The sequence below is a fragment of the Lontra canadensis genome, unplaced genomic scaffold (assembly GCF_010015895.1).
Source record: "Lontra canadensis isolate GAN:19392208 unplaced genomic scaffold, GSC_riverotter_1.0 scaffold30, whole genome shotgun sequence".
NCBI lineage: Eukaryota > Metazoa > Chordata > Mammalia > Carnivora > Mustelidae > Lontra > Lontra canadensis.
The window spans coordinates 20,032,573-20,049,119 of record NW_022631024.1 but is presented as its reverse complement, the minus strand read 5'-3'; the positions used below and the strand labels follow the sequence as shown (position 1 = coordinate 20,049,119).

General features: G+C 62.5%; 2 protein-coding genes across 3 annotated transcripts in view; one reads left to right on the top strand and one right to left on the bottom strand.

Moving 5' to 3' along the window:
* Nucleotides 1–738: 738 nt before the first annotated feature.
* Nucleotides 739–9,100, bottom strand: REXO4 (REX4 homolog, 3'-5' exonuclease). Of its 2 annotated transcripts, none has more exons than XM_032866253.1 (8): nt 8,761–9,100; nt 6,704–7,059; nt 5,256–5,393; nt 4,851–5,044; nt 3,697–3,785; nt 2,579–2,653; nt 1,999–2,073; nt 739–1,340 (listed from the first exon to the last, which is right to left on the bottom strand). In XM_032866253.1, the coding sequence occupies exons 1-8, from the start codon at nt 8,977–8,979 to the stop codon at nt 1,209–1,211; spliced, it is 1,278 nt and encodes a 425-aa protein (XP_032722144.1). In that variant the 5' UTR covers nt 8,980–9,100; the 3' UTR covers nt 739–1,208. The 2 variants fall into 2 exon arrangements, with proteins under 2 accessions (XP_032722144.1, XP_032722146.1); XM_032866255.1 differs by having other exon boundaries at nt 6,704–7,011.
* A 1,051-nt stretch (nt 9,101–10,151) lies between these two features.
* Nucleotides 10,152–16,547, top strand: part of ADAMTS13 (ADAM metallopeptidase with thrombospondin type 1 motif 13) — a 28,400-nt gene continuing 22,004 nt past the window's right edge. The window contains exons 1-6 of the mRNA XM_032866240.1: nt 10,152–10,372; nt 11,921–12,032; nt 12,317–12,383; nt 13,328–13,608; nt 14,463–14,622; nt 15,647–15,822. Of these exons, the coding sequence (XP_032722131.1) occupies nt 11,937–12,032; nt 12,317–12,383; nt 13,328–13,608; nt 14,463–14,622; nt 15,647–15,822 (780 nt within the window). The 5' untranslated portion in view covers nt 10,152–10,372; nt 11,921–11,936. The remainder of the gene's footprint in view (nt 10,373–11,920; nt 12,033–12,316; nt 12,384–13,327; nt 13,609–14,462; nt 14,623–15,646; nt 15,823–16,547) is intronic.

The window sequence follows — 16,547 nt, the reverse complement described above, 5'->3', positions numbered from 1 at the left end:
TGGCTCTTCTACTTCCAGGAGCTGGTTTCACATGCGGAGATGGTGTTCCTAAGGCTGGAGGCCATCACGCCATCCTGCTCCACGCGAGGACAGTCGGCTCTGCCCTAAGGAGGCAGATGCCCCAAGTCCCCCACCCCCACCCCTTCTCTCCTGCCCTTTCCTTGTATGTCCCCAGAGTTGCCCGCTGACTGGAGTCTTCCTTAGGCCTGGGGGGGAATGTCCTCCTCAGGGTGAGGCCCAAGGCCAGTGCCTGGCATGGAAGCGTCCCGGGGGCAGTGCTCTGGGGGCCTGGCTCAGCAGGCGTCACGCAGGCCACGGTGCTGGCCCGGTCAGTGCGGCGGCTGGGCGCAGCCGTCCTCAAGGGCAACAAAGTAACCTCCAGAAGCTCCGCCTCCAGTAAAAACCTGTATTCATGTTCAGTACCCTCTGCGGGCTTGGGCCTTCCTCGGCGGCCGTCGGGTGGCTTGGTCAAGTCTGGCGCTCTGGGCACGGAGTGCAACCCGCGGCTCCCGGCCCTTCTCACACCTGGGCCAAACCCACATGAGGCTCCAGCCCAACAGCCGGGGCTCAGCACGTCCATCTCAGAAGGGAACAGTCCCCGACTTCTGGGAGTGACCGCCGTCGCCGAGCTCAGACAACCTGAGCCTCACCACACCTTGGGCCCTGCCCTTAAACTTGGCGGGAGTATACGCGGGGCGGGGGCGGGGGCGGGGGCTGACAGAGGAACGGCGGCCTCAGAAAATCTCAGCCACAGCTAAGCCCGAGACGGGGCCGGGCCCGCAAGGCCAGTGCTCTTTCCGTGACTCAAGGCGGAGGAAGGAGTGGGCCCTCCCCCCAGCCAAGGCAGGCACGGACACCCCGGTGGACGACCGGGTACTTTCCACGGCCAGGACACGGCAAACCCCCAGCAAAGCTGCCACCACGCTGCGGTGACAGCACGGTACAGGCGGTCCCACCCCCGTCCTGCCAGAGCTCCAGGGGCCCCTCCACGTCCGTCCCCACCTGCCACCTCCAGCTAGGCCCGGGACAGACACTCCTGCCCGCACTGCCCGGCCCCCTGGGTGCGGGGAGGGGCACCTGCTCTCAGACCATGAACTCGGAGGGAAGCAGCAGTTCTCAGCAGCACGCCCGCGAGCCCTGCCACAGGATGGAGAATGAGTTTCGACCAAGATGCTGCTCTGGGCAGGCCCGAGTTGTCCCATGTTTGGTCACGACCGCTTCGGGACGGAGACGCTGCCACCATCTGGGGCGGGGGCTGTGGGGCGCCTGTCCTGGGCTGTACTCTCCCACTCCTTCTTCACGAGGATATACAGTCTCATTGCTGTCTGGGCATCCTGAATCTAGAGGACACAGAAGACCACTGTGACTGTCCCTGCACGTGACAAGCACAGCCACGGGCCACCCAATCCCCCAACTGCCAAGCCCGAGCGCCAGACACTGGGCATGCAAAGGAGAAAGCCAAGCAAAGCAGTGGTTCAGGGACTCGGTCCTGGCTGGGCTTTGGGATCTCCAGGGCCCCACTTACGGGAGAAGAAAGGAACCCAAGGAGGGGCACGGACAGGCACGCTGCCTTGTGACGCAACACAGACACACGGACACGCAGGCGGGAGGGCGGGCTTCGAGCGCGAGGCGGACGGAGGCCATGATGTGGGGGCCGGGTTCCACATGCCAGCCTGGCACCCACACTCTTTGGCCCCAGCCTGGGAGCCTGTCACAAGGCCCAAGGGGCCAGCCAGCCTCGGCTGCACCAGCCTAAAAGGCCTTCAGTCTAGATGGGGGACTTTTTCTCCAAACGACTGCAAATGGTAGTTTTTGTGTTCCGTGTTTAGCAGCTAAACGTGAACACTCAGGACGCAGTGAGTGTCCTGTGAGCCCACGCGGTCTCCTCGGTTTTACAGACCCGGGGCCTTCCAAAAAGAAGTCCTCCAGGCCCCTGACCGAGCCCCCGGTCAGGGATGGCCCCCAATCCTGAGGACTATCACCCCAGGACACACTTACCGAACAGTGCTCTGCCTCCTGCACCCTGATCCCCAGGAGCTTCTCCGCAAGCAACTTCAGAGACGGCCTTCCACTCTGCCGGGGGACAGGGGACAGCACACCACACGCTGGGGGGGCAGGCCTCTGCAGGCTCTGCTGGCGCGAGGGGTGGAGGGGTGGGTGTTGCACCAGGCCAGGGGTCAGGCCAGTCACCTCCTGAGCCCAACCCAGGACCCCTCAGTGTGCCTTCACCTGAGGCGCCAGGGCCCCCCAGGGCTGGAGAGCCCGCCGTCGGCTGGAGAGGGGGGCCCGGGAAGGAGCCTGCACCTCCGCCTTTCAGCCTCAGGCCTCCGTGGCAGCAGGTGCACGGGCAGCTCCCTCCCCAAAGCTGGGGCTCTCGGCACAGAGACTGGAGCGGCGAGAACCCGCTCTCGCTCACAGAGACCTCTGAGTGCAGCGCTCAGATCTCTACTTTTCCTTTTAACCTTTCAAGAGTTAAAAAGTGACCCCAGACCACAGACCAATCCCCTTTAATGATAAGCTGTCAGGAACCAGAGCCAACCACGACACAAGCGGCAGCACCCCTGCTTCCTGTTCATACCTTCACTTGACTCTTGAACGGTTTGTATTTCTGAGTGTCTCGAATCTTCTTTTTGGGGTGATCGAGAAACAGCACCTGGAAGAGGAGAGTGATGGTCACGCCAGTGGGACCCCCTTCTCTCAAGTCGCCTCCTACGAGGATCCCTAACACAGAACCCGCTCGAGTGAGGACACCGGCGGGACCCGGACTTCTGAGAGACCGCCATTGCGCTGTCCACAGACGATGCTCGGCCGTAAGAACCCGGTTACTAAGGACGCAATCCCGAAGCCGGGGACACGGAGACCAATAGCCACCACGTGACCCACAAGCACGGAGTCCCCACGTGGTGAGCCAGCGTCCCATGTGCGGGAAGTCAGGACAGTAGCGGACGGCAGCGGCTCCTCGTACGACCTCAGGAGAGCTGGCCGCGTGGGGAGGGAGCAGGAACCGGCTGGGCGGTGGCCATTGAGGGTTTACGGTCCCACATCACACTCGGTGGGCGACCCACTGTCTGCCTCCACAGTTCAGAATTTTCACGAGGTCGTGCAGACCGACACTCAGGGTTGCCTCAAACATCGGAGAACTCCCGGGTTCCACGGAACACTATTTGAGAAGCCCCACGCCCAGGAAGGACAGTCTCCCACTCTGCCTGCCCCGCGGCCTCATCAGAACAGGCGGCCCCGTCCTGCCTACAGCAGAGACCCTCGAGAAGCAGAGGCCGGAGGCCACCGCCTCTGGGGCCCCTGGAGCTTGCCTGCCATGAGGAAGACAAATGGAGCCCTGGACGGTCTGGTGGCCATGGAGGGCTGGCCGCAGGGGACACTTCCCCACAGACGGCGGCTCTGACCTCACAGGAGCAGTAGGCCCCAGCCAGCTGGGTGACACTGCAGAGGCAGCGGCCTGGCTTTGTGTACAGAGAATGTGCTAGAGGGCCGGGCAGGGGGCCGGGGGCATCCCGCTCTGCCGTAGGACGCAGTGGGCATGTCACCTAACTCACAGTGCCTCAGCTGCCTTTTAGAGAGCCGGGAAACGCCGGGCACTCCTCCCAGGGCACAGGAAGAGCCCGGAGACGGGCACCTGGGGCCCTCACTGGGGCCCAATGCCGGACGCCGTGATCCCCCCCGAGGTGCCCAACGCACCTTCAGGTCGTGGTGCAGCGCGTGTCCGACCAGGATCCGGCCCTTCAGCAGGTCGGCTACCTCCTGCTGGATCACCTCCAGGCTTTCTCCTGACGAACAGAGCGCAGACGCGGCCGTGAGGGGGCCTTCTGCAGCGCTCGCAGCCGCCCGCCCGACGGGAGAGAAAAACAACGGTGCTCCGCCCCGGACAGCAAGGAGGGCTGCTCCAGACCCTGGGGCCCAGAGGCGGCATGGCCGGCTCCGCTGGCAGACGCCCCCGGGGGCACCCCCGCCCTCACTGTGCCTGCACCCCGTGACTCCGCCTGCCCACCGCCCCACCCCGACAGAGGAAATTAGATGGGGGCAGCCCACCCCACGCGGGACCTATCAGAGCCTAGAGCTGAGGGGCTGGCCAGGCCAGGGCACCCCTTGTCAGTCAGGTGTGCAGAGGGAACCCGAGAAGCAGAGAAAGGAGACCCGAGTGGGCCAGGAAGGAGCAGTGTAGCCTGGATTCCGAGAGCTTCCAGGACCTCTCCAGGCCCCAACCTCGGAGTCCCCCTACGGGGTCTTTCTGGTCTTCCTCCCACAGGACGAATCCACCAGAAAACCCTACAGACTCCGCCTTCAGGATGCGTCTGGGTTTGGGGGCTCCCCCGCACCAGGTCACCAGCAGCACGTGCTCCCTCTCCCCATTTCCACCCTCACGGGCCCGGAGTCTCTTCTCAACATCGCGGCCAGAAGGCACCTGCTAGAACCTGAGCCAGGCCTCTCATGGCTCGGACCCTCCCATGGCTTCCCGAAGTCCTCACAAAGACGAAACCCTACAATCTGTCCCGCATCTCCTCCCGACCCCACACTTGCACGGGGTCAGCCTGTCTGACAGACACAAGTGTCTCTGTGAGGTCTCTGCCCACAGTCACCCCAGGCGAGGTAAGACTGTCGGGACTCCGGCTGTGGTGGATACTCCAAACAGAAAGGGGACAAGAGGAAGAAAGAGAGGAGCTCCCGGCCGGCTCAGTCGGTAGAGCACGTGACTCGGTCCCGGGGCTGTGAGTTCAAGCCCCATGTTGGGTATAAAGATTACTTGAAAAACTAACTAAAAAAAAAGAAAAAGAAAAAGGGAGAAGGGACCCAGGCACTGCCCTTCCTCGGGCTCATGGGCCGGGAGGACCCACCCTGCTTGAGGCTCTCCGGCCGTATCCCGCTGACCGCCGTCCTGTAGTCCGTCACTGGCTGGGTGGGCTTGACGTACTTGTCATAAACACACTTCCCATACTGGTTCACAACGGACACTCGGGCGGCGATGCTCTCTTCCCCCTTGGGGCCCACGCCCACCATCTCACAATCCATGGCTAAGGCTCTAGTCAGGCTGAAGGGAGCCAAAGGTTCCAGTTTAATCAACACGGCGGGACGCAGCCATGGGCACCTAGAGCTCTCCACCCACGGCCACGGCTCGCGGGACAAGCTCTCCCCGCTCAGGCTCCTCGCGGGGTGGGGCGCGCCTGCCCGATTCAACCAGGGTTCAGCCAGGGGCCAGGGACGGAGCCCCCTCCCAAACCCGCGGCCCTGGCCCCGCGCACCCGCCGAAGGCTGGCTCCTTCACCAGCGTGATGCCGCTCGCGCTCTGCCCCAGCTGCTTTCTTGCTATCCTGGCTGCCTCGGGGCCCAGGGCCGCTTCGATATCTGCCGGGTCCACGTCATCAAACCAGATGTCTTCTCTAAAAGGCAGAGAGGACAGGTTGGAGGAGCTGGTGCAGCGCGGGGGCGGGCCAGCGGGGGGTGGTACGTGGCTCCCGCGGACTGGCCGGCGCACACTGCCGCTTTCCCGTTTCGTTACGAGACCGGCTCCTTATCCCCAACTGAGAACCCCAGATAAACGCAGAAACCTAAGAACGTTTACCTTGTAAACGTACACGCCAGGTGTAACGACTACCGATGCTTGTTTCTAAATGAGAAAGTAGGAGGTTCATCACCAAACATTTAGAAAACACAAGCGCGAGACCATGAAACGGCAGGGGGTTCTATCACTGAACCACCCGTGCCGGCGTGGAATGGAAACACCGACTCCCCATCCGCATTAGGCGGGAGCGACCTCTAGTGTCTTCACATCAAGGCTTGAACGCAGACGCCCGTGCAACTGTGCACATTCCTGCCTGGAGAATTCTGTCTTTCGGGCTCAGCCGAATGTCACTTCCTTAGAAATCTCTTCCTGACCCCACTGAGTGGACGCGCTCCTCTGGCCATCGGCTCCATGAGCTGCTCCGTCCCGGGGTCTACTGTGACCACGCGCACAGATTCCCTAGAAGTGTCTCATTCCGGCTGTGCCTTCTGCCTGACATCAGCCTCAAGCGGGAGGGCCCTGTCATGCCTGGTCCGTTTCCAGAGGGCGTCCCTGGCACAGGGACACACGCAGGCAGTCCAACCCGTCTTTCCTAGGGCCTTCGGCGACCCAGGCGACTCACCACCAGCCTGTCTTACAGACAGGCCACCTCCAGCCGAGCCACTGAGAGGCAGCCACTGGCTCCTGGTCGTCCCTGCGTGACTGACCCCCACTGGGTCTGCTCAGTAACCACCAGGTGCTGACCCAGCGCCCTGCATCTCACACGCTCCCAGTCCCCGCCTGACGCCACAGATGGCCACAGAGGCGGGGGGGTCAGGAGCTCGCCTCTGCGCACCCGACTCGCCAGATGCGTGAACTGCTCTCAGGCTTGGGTCCCTCCGGCTCTGGCGTGCGTTCATCCCACAGACCTTTAGTGGAGGCCTGTTAGTAAGGCCAGCTCTGCTCTAGGCCCTGCAGAACAACAGTTACCGAACACACCCTGCCCGCATTCTGCCCCCGTGGAAACGAGTAACAAGCCAGGAAGCAGCAGGTCAGGCGCTGGAGGGTGTGCGCTGGGGGAGGGCGCCTGCCTAGGCCTCCTGGAGGAGACGGGCCGCAGGTGCTGGGGCTCTGCTCTCGGAGATGAGCCCAGGGGGTCGCCGGCCACACAGGGAGGCAGAGGGGACTGGGTGGGCCACCTGTACTCACTCGGTGGGCAGGGCCGGAGGCAAGGCCAAAGTCACCTCCTTAGCTTTCCGCTTCTTATGCCTGAGGTCTCCTCCTTCTGGAGAAATGTTGCCGTCTGTCCTTTTTCTGGCTCCTTTCTGACCGTGCTCGGCTCCGCTGGCCTGGGTGCGAGGTGCCGGCATCTTCCTGTTCCTTGGAGAATCTGAAGGGACAGGGGCGGCGACGGCCTCGGCGTGTGCGGTCTCCGTCTCCATCTCACGTCTCTGTGCTGCATCTGGGATCGCTCTTCTCTTTTGTGCGACGATCCTGGGCTGCTTTTTGGGCTCCGTCTGAGAGACAAGAGGCTTTTCCGGGGCCTGGGTTTTTTGTTTCAGGAGCTAACAGAACCCAAAATAAAAAACACGACACGTCTTAATTTGGAAATCACGCACAAGATGGAAAACGTGTGTACACACGTGTACGTGCACGTCAGTCACAGCGACGTATGTCTGCTACCCGCAGCCCGCATCGCGGACACTCATTTTCGCACGGTCTAGGAGGAGCCCTTCCTCACGCCCATCTGAAGTCGGTTGTGTTGACATGGCTTCTCCGCGTGTCTGACTGCGACAAGGATTTGATACCTGCTTCCTCGTTCCTATAAAACTTCAAAGCGAGTTTTCGTCTTAAGTACCTCCTGAACCTCTGAGCAGGGACTACTTGACCCAGGGCCCGAGGGCATGATGCGCAACCCATTTTCCTGTCTGCGGTTCATCAAGAGCTACTTCTCCCACAGATGAGGCCCCGGAGCCACAGCGTGGAAACCCCCGTCCTTCACAAGATCTCTCGGTTTGCTACCGCTGTGCGGGTCTCAGACACAGCAGAGGACAGTGTCTGTCACCGTACAGGAGGCTCAAGGGTGGCCAGGGGCCATCCTTCTGTCCTACAAGACTGGCTCTCCTGCGTTCCGCCAGCCCAACCTTCCCCCGCTGCTCCAGTCCCAGCCTGGCTGTTCTCAGCCACAGTGAAGACCCTGGTTATGTGGCCGTGAGCCAAGACACGAGGAACTGGGGTTCGACTTACCAGTTCCCACAACGCTTAAGATTTGGGTAGGGACAGGGTGGCTGGGGGACGGACACTGGGGAGGGTATGTGCTATGGTGAGTGCTGTGAAGTGTGTAAGACTGTGGATTCACAGACCTGTAGCCCTGGGGCTAATAATACATCACAAGCCAGTTTAAAAAAAAAAAAAGAAAAAATATCCATGGTTTAAATGCAAAAAAAAAAAAAAAAAGGATGGAAGGATTTGGTTCCTTGTATGACACAGAGAAAACACACAAGGTTCCCCGCAATAACCACCCTTCCCACGCACTTAATCTTGCTTTACTTTCTTGGGAGAAAGAGGGAGAGTCACAACTCGAGAAACCTACAGAACCGGGGGCTTCCCAACGGAACCGCATCAGTCCTGCCCCTGGAGACAGGCGGTCGGGGCCGCCAGCATCCTAAGACACGGGCTGTGCTGAGAGGCTGCGGCAGCCGTTCCCTGTCCGTCTCGCTCACCCGGAGGCTCGGGAGCAGAGTCCAGAAAACCCGCGCCCGAACGGGACTCTGCCCGGCGCCCGCCACGTTTCCACCGGCCGCGCGCCGCTGGGCCCGGTTCTGAAACCCCGTTTCCTCCCTTGGAACCAGCCAGGACCAAGCAGCGAACTCCGAGGGGCCGCCGAGAATCACAGCGGACCCCCGGGACGGCGGGGCAGAAAGGAGCGTCCGCCGGCGGACTGGCCGCGCGGCACCCCCGGTCCGGAGCGGGGACTGCGGAACGGGGCCGGGTTCCGCCGCGCGGGCCGCACTCCCGGTCACGCCCCTGCCCTTTCCGGGCCCCCCTCGTCCGTCCGCCGGGGACGCTAGCGGGGGCCCCGCAGGCGGTCGGTCGGGGGAAACGGACACGCACGGAGAGGAGGAGACCGGTCCGCACTTCGAGGCCGCGCCCCGGGGCTCGCGGTCTACGTCGGGCGGCCCGTCTGCCTCGGCCCGCGCGGCTCGGCCAGGCCCCGCCGGGTCCCACCCGCCTGCCCGTCCCGCGCGCGGCCCCGCTGCCCTGACCTCCCGCAGCGCCCGCCAGTTTCGGGAAAAGTCCTCCGGCGCCTTCGGAGGCCGCGCCACGACGGCCCTGGGGCCTCCTCCCGGCGTCCTGCCTGCTTCTCGCCCTTTGCTCTTCCGGAAGCTCCTCTTCCTGCTCTTCTTCCGAGGGGGCTTCTGGACAAGCCCCGGCTCGGCCAGGGGGTCGCCCGGGGCGCGCCTGGGGGTCAGCGCCTTGGCCATGCCGCCGCCGCCGTCCGGGGTCCCCGGGGCCCGACGCTAGAGCGCGACCGGAGCCTCGCAGCCCGGGCCCGGAGCCGAGCTCTGTCCAGCGAGCGCAGGCCCAGGCCAGCCCCCAAACCCCGGACTCCGGGGACACCCGCCCCCCGCACCCCGCACCCCGGAAGCGACCCCGCGCGCGCCGCCGCACGTGCGCCCCCCGCCCCCGGAAGTGCTCTTCTCTTCCCGACCCGCTGGAAACCGGGCCTCCGCCCCTGGTTCCGCATAGCCCGGGGCAAGACGGGGCTCTCCACCGTCCCGGGAGAAGGGTCACCGTCCCAGAGAGCGGCATCGGTCTCCATGACCGAGGGTGGGGTTCGGGGAGGCCTAGAATCTTCCGAGAGCGAGGAAGGGGATGAGAAACGAGGGCGCCGGAAGGAAACTGGGGGGCCGCAGTCGTTGTAGCACCGCGGCTGGGCCGGCCGAGCGCAGGGGCGCAGGCGGCCGCTAGGGGACGCTGGGCGGCCGAGCCTGGGGCGGGCGTGGGCGGAGCCGGGGGGCGGAGCGGGCGGGGCAGGGCCACGCCCCCAGCCGGACGGCCGGGCTCCGCCCCTCCTTCCTCCCCGAGTGGGGAAACTGAGGCCCGGGGACGAAAAGTCGACCCCAGCGCAACCGGGCCGCAGAGGCTCTTGAGCCATAGCCGACAGCAACGAGGAAACATTGTAACAATGCTGAGAAGTATTTTGCGCAGCAGCGGTGGGAATAAATCACCAGCCGCTCTCTGCCTGGCCCCTCGGTGCCTCGATTCGCGCCGCGGAGCAGCCTCGGCTTCCCGAAAGTCTCCACGTGGGTCTGCGCGCGCGGGGCGGGGGGCTCCAGGGAGACGGCTCACACACCAGCCAGGGAGTTCGGGTACCGGCAACTGCCGGGCAGCGGGTAACAGAGATGCCAGGAAGAGGTTGACCCCGGGCGTGGGGAGGGGGTGCGGTTACCAGACCGCCCGCAGGATGCCCGGGGACCTGGGCATTGCAGGTGAGTAATAATTTTTGTCTACTTGTGCCCGACGCGTTAGTTGCAATATTGGGGGCATACTTAGACTAAAACAAGAAGTATTCGTTGTTTATGGAAAACAGAAATTTAAGGAAAATTCCTGATTTTTATCCTCTGAGAGTGGCCACCCGGGGGGGGGGCGGGGCCACTTAGATCGGGTCACAAGGGAGGGCCTCTTTGAGCAGGTGACATGTGAGCAGAAACCTGACGGGGAACCAGGGCTCAGAGGGAAGACCCGCAAAGCCCTTGATGCCTCTGAGCACGGGGAAGCCAGCCGGGGCGGCTCAGGCTCCGTGCGTCAAGGGGAGACAGGAGCAGCAGGGCAGTCTCACCTGCGATTCCAGAGTCTCGGAGGCTGCCGGAAAGGGTTTGGACATTTTACTCTTAGGGCAGGGGAAGCCATCGGTTGCTTTAAAGCTGGGGGGTGACGCAGTCTGACTTGAGTTCTTAAAGGATCACTGCCACTGTGTGAGAAATGGGACGGGGAGGGCGCGCGGGCACGAGAGAGCGGGGAGGCCAGGTGGGAGCCCATGACCGATGCCCAGGCCCGCGATGATGAGCTTGGATTGGGGGCAGTGTGTCCTTCTGGGTTTCCAGGGAGCAGTCACAGAGACAGTCAGGAGCCCGAAGCCTGAACTGGGATGACGTTCGGGGAAAGGTAAAAGGGGAAACGCGGGATGGGCCGGGAGAGCCTAAGGCAATCCCGCAGATCTGGCCTGGGAAAGGAAAGCCAACCGGCCCAGGATGGAATCCTCGAAGGCCCCGGGATAACAGAGGACACCAGGGCAGGGACCCTGCACTGTCCCCCGCTAGCTGTCAGCTGAGTCTGAGTCGGGGGGTGGTGTTCTGGAACTGTGAGGGAGCTGGAAATAGTGCTTTGGAGAGCATGACTGAGAACCTTCCAGAAAGTAGAGTGGGTTGCCAGGTGGTCTGTGATGCTGAGGGCAGCGTGGTGCCCCGTGGCCTGGTTCTGTGACTGTCCACGGGGGCCAGACACAGGAGAGTGAGTAGTGAGGGGGAGTGACTGAGGCAGAAAGTGTCTTTGAGACGTGAGGGTAGTGGGGGGCCCGGGATCTGCACTGGGTGAGGAAGGATGGAATGAAACAGGGTCACTTATATGTCAAGGGATCTCAGAATGGAGCCAGGAGTCCATTAAGGAGACCGGCCATATGCCTGTCCTCACCGGTGGACACGTGACCTCTTGAACTGGGCCAAAGTGCAAATATTCCAGGGACCAACCCTGACCCTTCAAGCCCCCCACAGTGAGAGACCAGCAGTGACAGCTTCAGTGCAGATTATGTCATGCGGTTCCCTTTCTGCTGCCGACACGCATCACAAGTTGTCTGTAAGCAACACACCCAAGCGGCCTATCTTAGCTGTGAATGCTTCTGAGATTTGCTCCCTAGTGGGGCCTTATTTGGGTCGTGGCCCAAATCTCGGTGCCCTGGATAGCGATTCTTCAATCCCAGATAAGTGAGCTTGTGTAGTGATCGCCTCCTGACGATTTTAGCTAGACACAGGGAATGGGGAGCGGAGAGCAGGACAGGTCACGGGGTGTCAGTTGAGGAGAGCAAGTTGTCGGAACTGGAAGGCGCAGCCTGCCTTCAGTCAGGGGACAGTAACCTAGCCTCGGTTCTAGAATCACGCCTGAATCCACATTCCCATGATCCCCGGTCCAGTGCTACTTCCTCGTGACTCTGCTGCTTGGCCCAGCCCCATCCCAGGGTGTAGGATCCGCTGCCCTGGGCCCAGGACTCACCTCGTGCGAGAGTCTGCGGGCTGCCCACTCCCATGGCCCCTGCCCCGAGAGGAAGCTCCCAAGAGTAAACACAGCCTCATCTTCCCGCCCACCCGGGTCTACCACATTCCACACCGGCCAGATGTCCAGTCACAAGGCTCTCTCCCGGGGCTACAGGCTGGTTTTCCCGAGGATGAGGGAGCCTCACCCCTGGCACAGAGGCTTGGGGACAATTCTCACTTCTGCCCTCTTTCTCCTGGGCTGCTGGGGACTCTCCGATTTCCAGCAGGTAGGTGAGTCTGCAGACGTCGAGGTATTTCGGGAGCCCTGGGGCCGGGAATCTGAGCTCCTCTGGGTGCTGAAGGAGGGAGCCCTGGGGAGAGAGGGAACTGCCTGGGGTCTTCTCTCAGCTTTGGGGCTTGCACTGGGCAAGGGGCAGATCTGAGCATGGGGTTTGGGGGATAGAGTGTGCTCACTGGGGAAGGAATGGGCTTCTCCATTCTGTGTCCTTGCCTTGCTCCTCTGCCACCCCGTCTCCTTCCTCTCTTCTCCCTTGTCCTTTCTGTCTTGCAGCAATTTCTTCAGGCTTTGGAGCCAGAGGAAGTGACTTCTTATTTCGGTCCTGAAGCTACTTTAAAAGGTACTTTTGTGGGATCTTCTTGGCAGGGGGGTTCTCAGGGTCAGGGCTCTGCTGGAGGGGGGAAGTCCAAGAATCTACCATCATTCCTGTTAATCAACTCCGGACTTCTGCCAAGTCCGTGAAAGCCGGTCTGGGTGTTCTGGACCAAGCTGGGGTTCTGACCCCAGGCTTCTGCTCAGTATCTCAAGGAAACAGTTACTGATTAGCTGGCCCCTTTTGCCCCGGGGCCTCCCTTGGGCTAGGGAAGCCACAGGAGCTCTTGTGGTTTCTGATCATGGATGGAAATATTTATCCTTTCTGTGAGAAACAAGATAGGCCCTGGCTCAGGCCCAGCCAGAGCCTTCCTGTCGCTCTGGGCCCTGTCTGTGGACCTCTGTGCGGTGCCAGGCCCCTTTCCGAGTTGGGCCATTGATCTAAAGGCTGCTGGGGACCAGAGGCAGGGTGGGCTAGTCAGAGTGGAAAGAAATAAGGGATGTCCCTCTTGTGCCCAAATTGTCTGTGGCCTGGGTCAGATGCACACAGAGCCCTGCTTGGGGCCACTTCCGGGTGGAAACTTGTGAATCGGGACCCCAGGTCCTTGGAGCTCTTCCCCTCCTGGGGCCTGGGGTCCTTAACTCCTCTGGGGGCTCCTTAGGGGGGAGGCAGGTGGGTGGAGAAGGATGGCAAGGCTGGTCTCGGGTGCCTGCTTTTCCTAGAGGCTGGACTTGTACCTGCTCTGCCCATTGGGGTTCATGCCACCCCTCGTGAAACCCCTCATGGGTCGAGGCTAGTGTGCTGAGCGCTGGTCTGCCCCGGAGCAAGGCCCAGATGGGAGAGGCGACTTGCACTCTGCCCTCCTACAAGCCAGAAGGAGCTGAATTTGAACCCAGGATGGGGCTTCCTCTCCAGGGCAGGAAGAGGAGGGCCGAGCAGGGTTGAGCAAGGCAGCCTCCTCTCCCTTGCAGTGCCTCCGTTCCATGTGGCCCCTCTCAGCTGCATCTGTGAAGACGGGCCCCGGGGGCCTCCCTGCAGGACCCCGCGCTGCTCCCTGCACGCCTGGGGCCGGCGCATCACCGTCTCCTTCCCGCCGGAGCGGAGCCTCCTGTCCGCGTCCTTCACCAGCGAGCACGTGCTGAACGCCTCCCTCCGCCTACTGAGGCGGCCGGCCCACCTCTGCTTCACGGGAGGCCGCCCCCTGCTGCCTCCGGGCGCCCGGGCTAGAGTCACTTACTGCTCCGGCGGCTTGGTGAGTGGGAGCCCGGCTTCGCCTCGGGGAGAGGCCGCGCTGAGGGTGTGCTGGCTCGGGGGGACCCCACGGTGCCCAGCCAGGTGTGCCGGAGGACACCGCGTTGGATCTTTGCCTCGCGCCAGGCCTCCGAGGGCGTGTTCCAGGGAGGCTCGGAAAAGCGGGCTGAGTTCCCAAGGCCGCCAGGCTAGCCGGTGGCAGAGCGAGGCGTGAACCTGGGGGACCATGGAACAGAAAGAACCAGGGCTTGGCAGTCAGCCCTTTGAGTTCTGATTCCAGCTCTGTCCCAGGAGACCTTGGACCAGTCACTGGACTGGATCTTAGGGTCTTCAGCTGAGAAGTGATGAGGACTGGTGTCAGGTGTCCGTGTAAATCTGTCACCATGCATCCATCTGGCCAAAGCCGCTTATGTCATCACGTGCCCCTCCCTGGTTGCTGCGTTGCGCGGCCCAGCGTGGGCCGGGACATAAACCATTCCTGGTCAGCCTGTGACTACTGGTGACTGCTGTGCTGTCTGTTAGCACAGGCCTAGCTAGTCCCTGGAGACCCTTCCTGTTTCTGTACATGTGGAATCCCACCAATGTCTCTCCAAAGGCCAAGGCCACGACCTGAGGGAGGACTGGAGTGTGGGTGGGGGTGGGTGCTGGCTGCAGGTGTAGAAGTGGGCACAGCCCTAAAAGGGCACGGGTCCTCCCCAGCTGTCCCACAAGGATGGGCTTGGGGGCACTGGACTTGGAGAGGAGCCCTGGACAGAGCTCAGGACAGGTTTGTGCCTGGTGCTGTGACGTCCCAGAGAGGCCCTGTCATGCAGTGGGGCCACTGGGCTCAGTGCCATGCTGTTCTCTCTTCTCTAGGAGGGCGACATCCTGGTGGGTGCGGACAGGTTCTATGTCCAGCCAGTGAGGAAGCAGCACCAGGAGCTGGTGCCTCCCTGGGTTCGTGCCCAGCCCCACCTGATCCATAGGCCTGTCCCCAAGGTCCCCACAGTCCCCGAGGCCCCAGAAGTCATCCAAGGTACAGCCCCTGGGAGAGGGAGGGTGGGACTTCCCTTGGGGACAGCTCTGGGGGGAGAGCCAGCTCTCCCCAATGCCCAGGGAGCCATGCAAAATGCCACAGCCGTGACTGAACCATCTTCATCAGGATGTTGGGGCGCAGGGAGGGCAGGGGAGCACATGGCCGGCCATCAGCCGTGCCCCCAACTGTCTTCTTGGTGAACAGGTAGACACTGAGCCTACAAACAGCCCTTCCTATCTTACACAGCACGCTCACAGATGCGCGCTGTTGGCAGGACGCCACTCACTGGTATTGGTTGCTCGCACGGACGGGAACGCGGGGGCCCAAAGACAGAGAGTGGCCGCTCAGGGCTGACACGGTGCCTCTGGGCATGATCACAATTGGAGAGGGCCCTGCTGCCTCCCAGGTCTGCTTGTCCAGCCCTTGGGCTGCCTCCGGGTGCAGGCAGGGCGCTGTCTTGGGCAAGCCTTGTCACCTTGGAATGAGCCTGTTCTGTTCTCCAGCAGGTGCCCAGAGGGGCATCAAGGATGCAGAGCCAGTGCCCAGGGCTTTGGAGAGATGTAAAGGACCAAAAGGCCACACAGTAGCTCCCTCCTTGGGCCCTGCACTGCCACTGGGCCCTTTCAGATGCTCCGGGATGCCTGGTCACTATGGGATCTGGCCCTCGGGGTGGGGCGGGATCCAAGACCCAGCAGCCTCTCGGGCTAGCCACCACTAGTTCTAACAGTTGCTGCAGAAAGTGACCTGCGACAGTTTGGGACCCTCAATCCTCCTGAGGAGTCAGGAGACCCACTCCCGGAGGTAGGGGCTGAGAGTGGGCCCAACCCAGGCCCCCTCCCCGGGTGTCCACCCAGCTGGGAGGCAGGGATCGCCTGCCCCCCACGTTCCCCATGTGAAAGCTGAGGACCCCTGTCTCCCTAAGCTCTGTAGCGGGAAGTAGTAGGGACCGGGCTCACACGGTGTCTCCGAGCCTAGGAAAGACCTGGGCATGGGGGTCCAAAGCCACGAGTCGTCTTCTTTCTAGGACCTTCGCTGTCAGCCCCGCTTCCTCCCTCAACGGGCCGTCCTCCTTCCCCTCGCGTCCGGAGACGGGCTGCGGGGAGTGTCCTGCACTTGGAGCTGCTGGTGGCCGTGGGCCCCGATGTCTATCAGGCTCACCAGGAGGACACCGAGCGCTACGTGCTCACTAACCTCAACATGGTGAGTGTTCCTTGTGCAGCGCCTTGGATGGCGCCGACCCCAACGCATGGGACTCGGGAGCCTCTGGACACGGCGCCCCATGCCAGGAACTTGGGTGGAATGTGATTGGCTGGCTTGCCTGGGAGTTTGAACTCAGGTTGAACTCAGTGTAACCCTAAGGCTGGGGTCATGCTTGCGGCCCAGGACTTTGGGGGTGGGAAGGGGTGCGGCCTGCACTTTGCTTCCTCCTCCCCTCCCTCACCTGGAGTGGAGGTGGGCGAGGGCCCAGGACCCCCTCTTGGGTCCCTAGTACACCCCACAGCTTCTTGCTACTTGGATCCCTTCTCTCCAGGGGACTCTCAAATTTGGCCTCTGTCCTGAAGCCCATTTGCTCCGTGGGAACCTCAGGCAGCAGTGCCGGCCCTCTTCTTGTGGGCACCCCATTGCTGCTGGCCTCCCCTTCACTTGCTTTAGGGGTGAAGTTGGGGTGGAGAGTACGACTCCCACTGAGTGGTGTCAGAGAGACCGAGTCAGGAAAGGAACGTGAGACCCGTGCCCGCAGCTGGAGAGCACTTGCGGGACACACACATGCGCGGGACACACGCGTGCACACACACACAGTGACTACTCTAGGCTGCCGCGGAAGCTTCCGCAGCGTCAGGAGATCAGGACCAACACGGCAAGGAGAGTGCCGGCCCTGGGGGGTGGGCTGCCCCTACAAATGTGCCCTGCCTCGGGGACGGCCA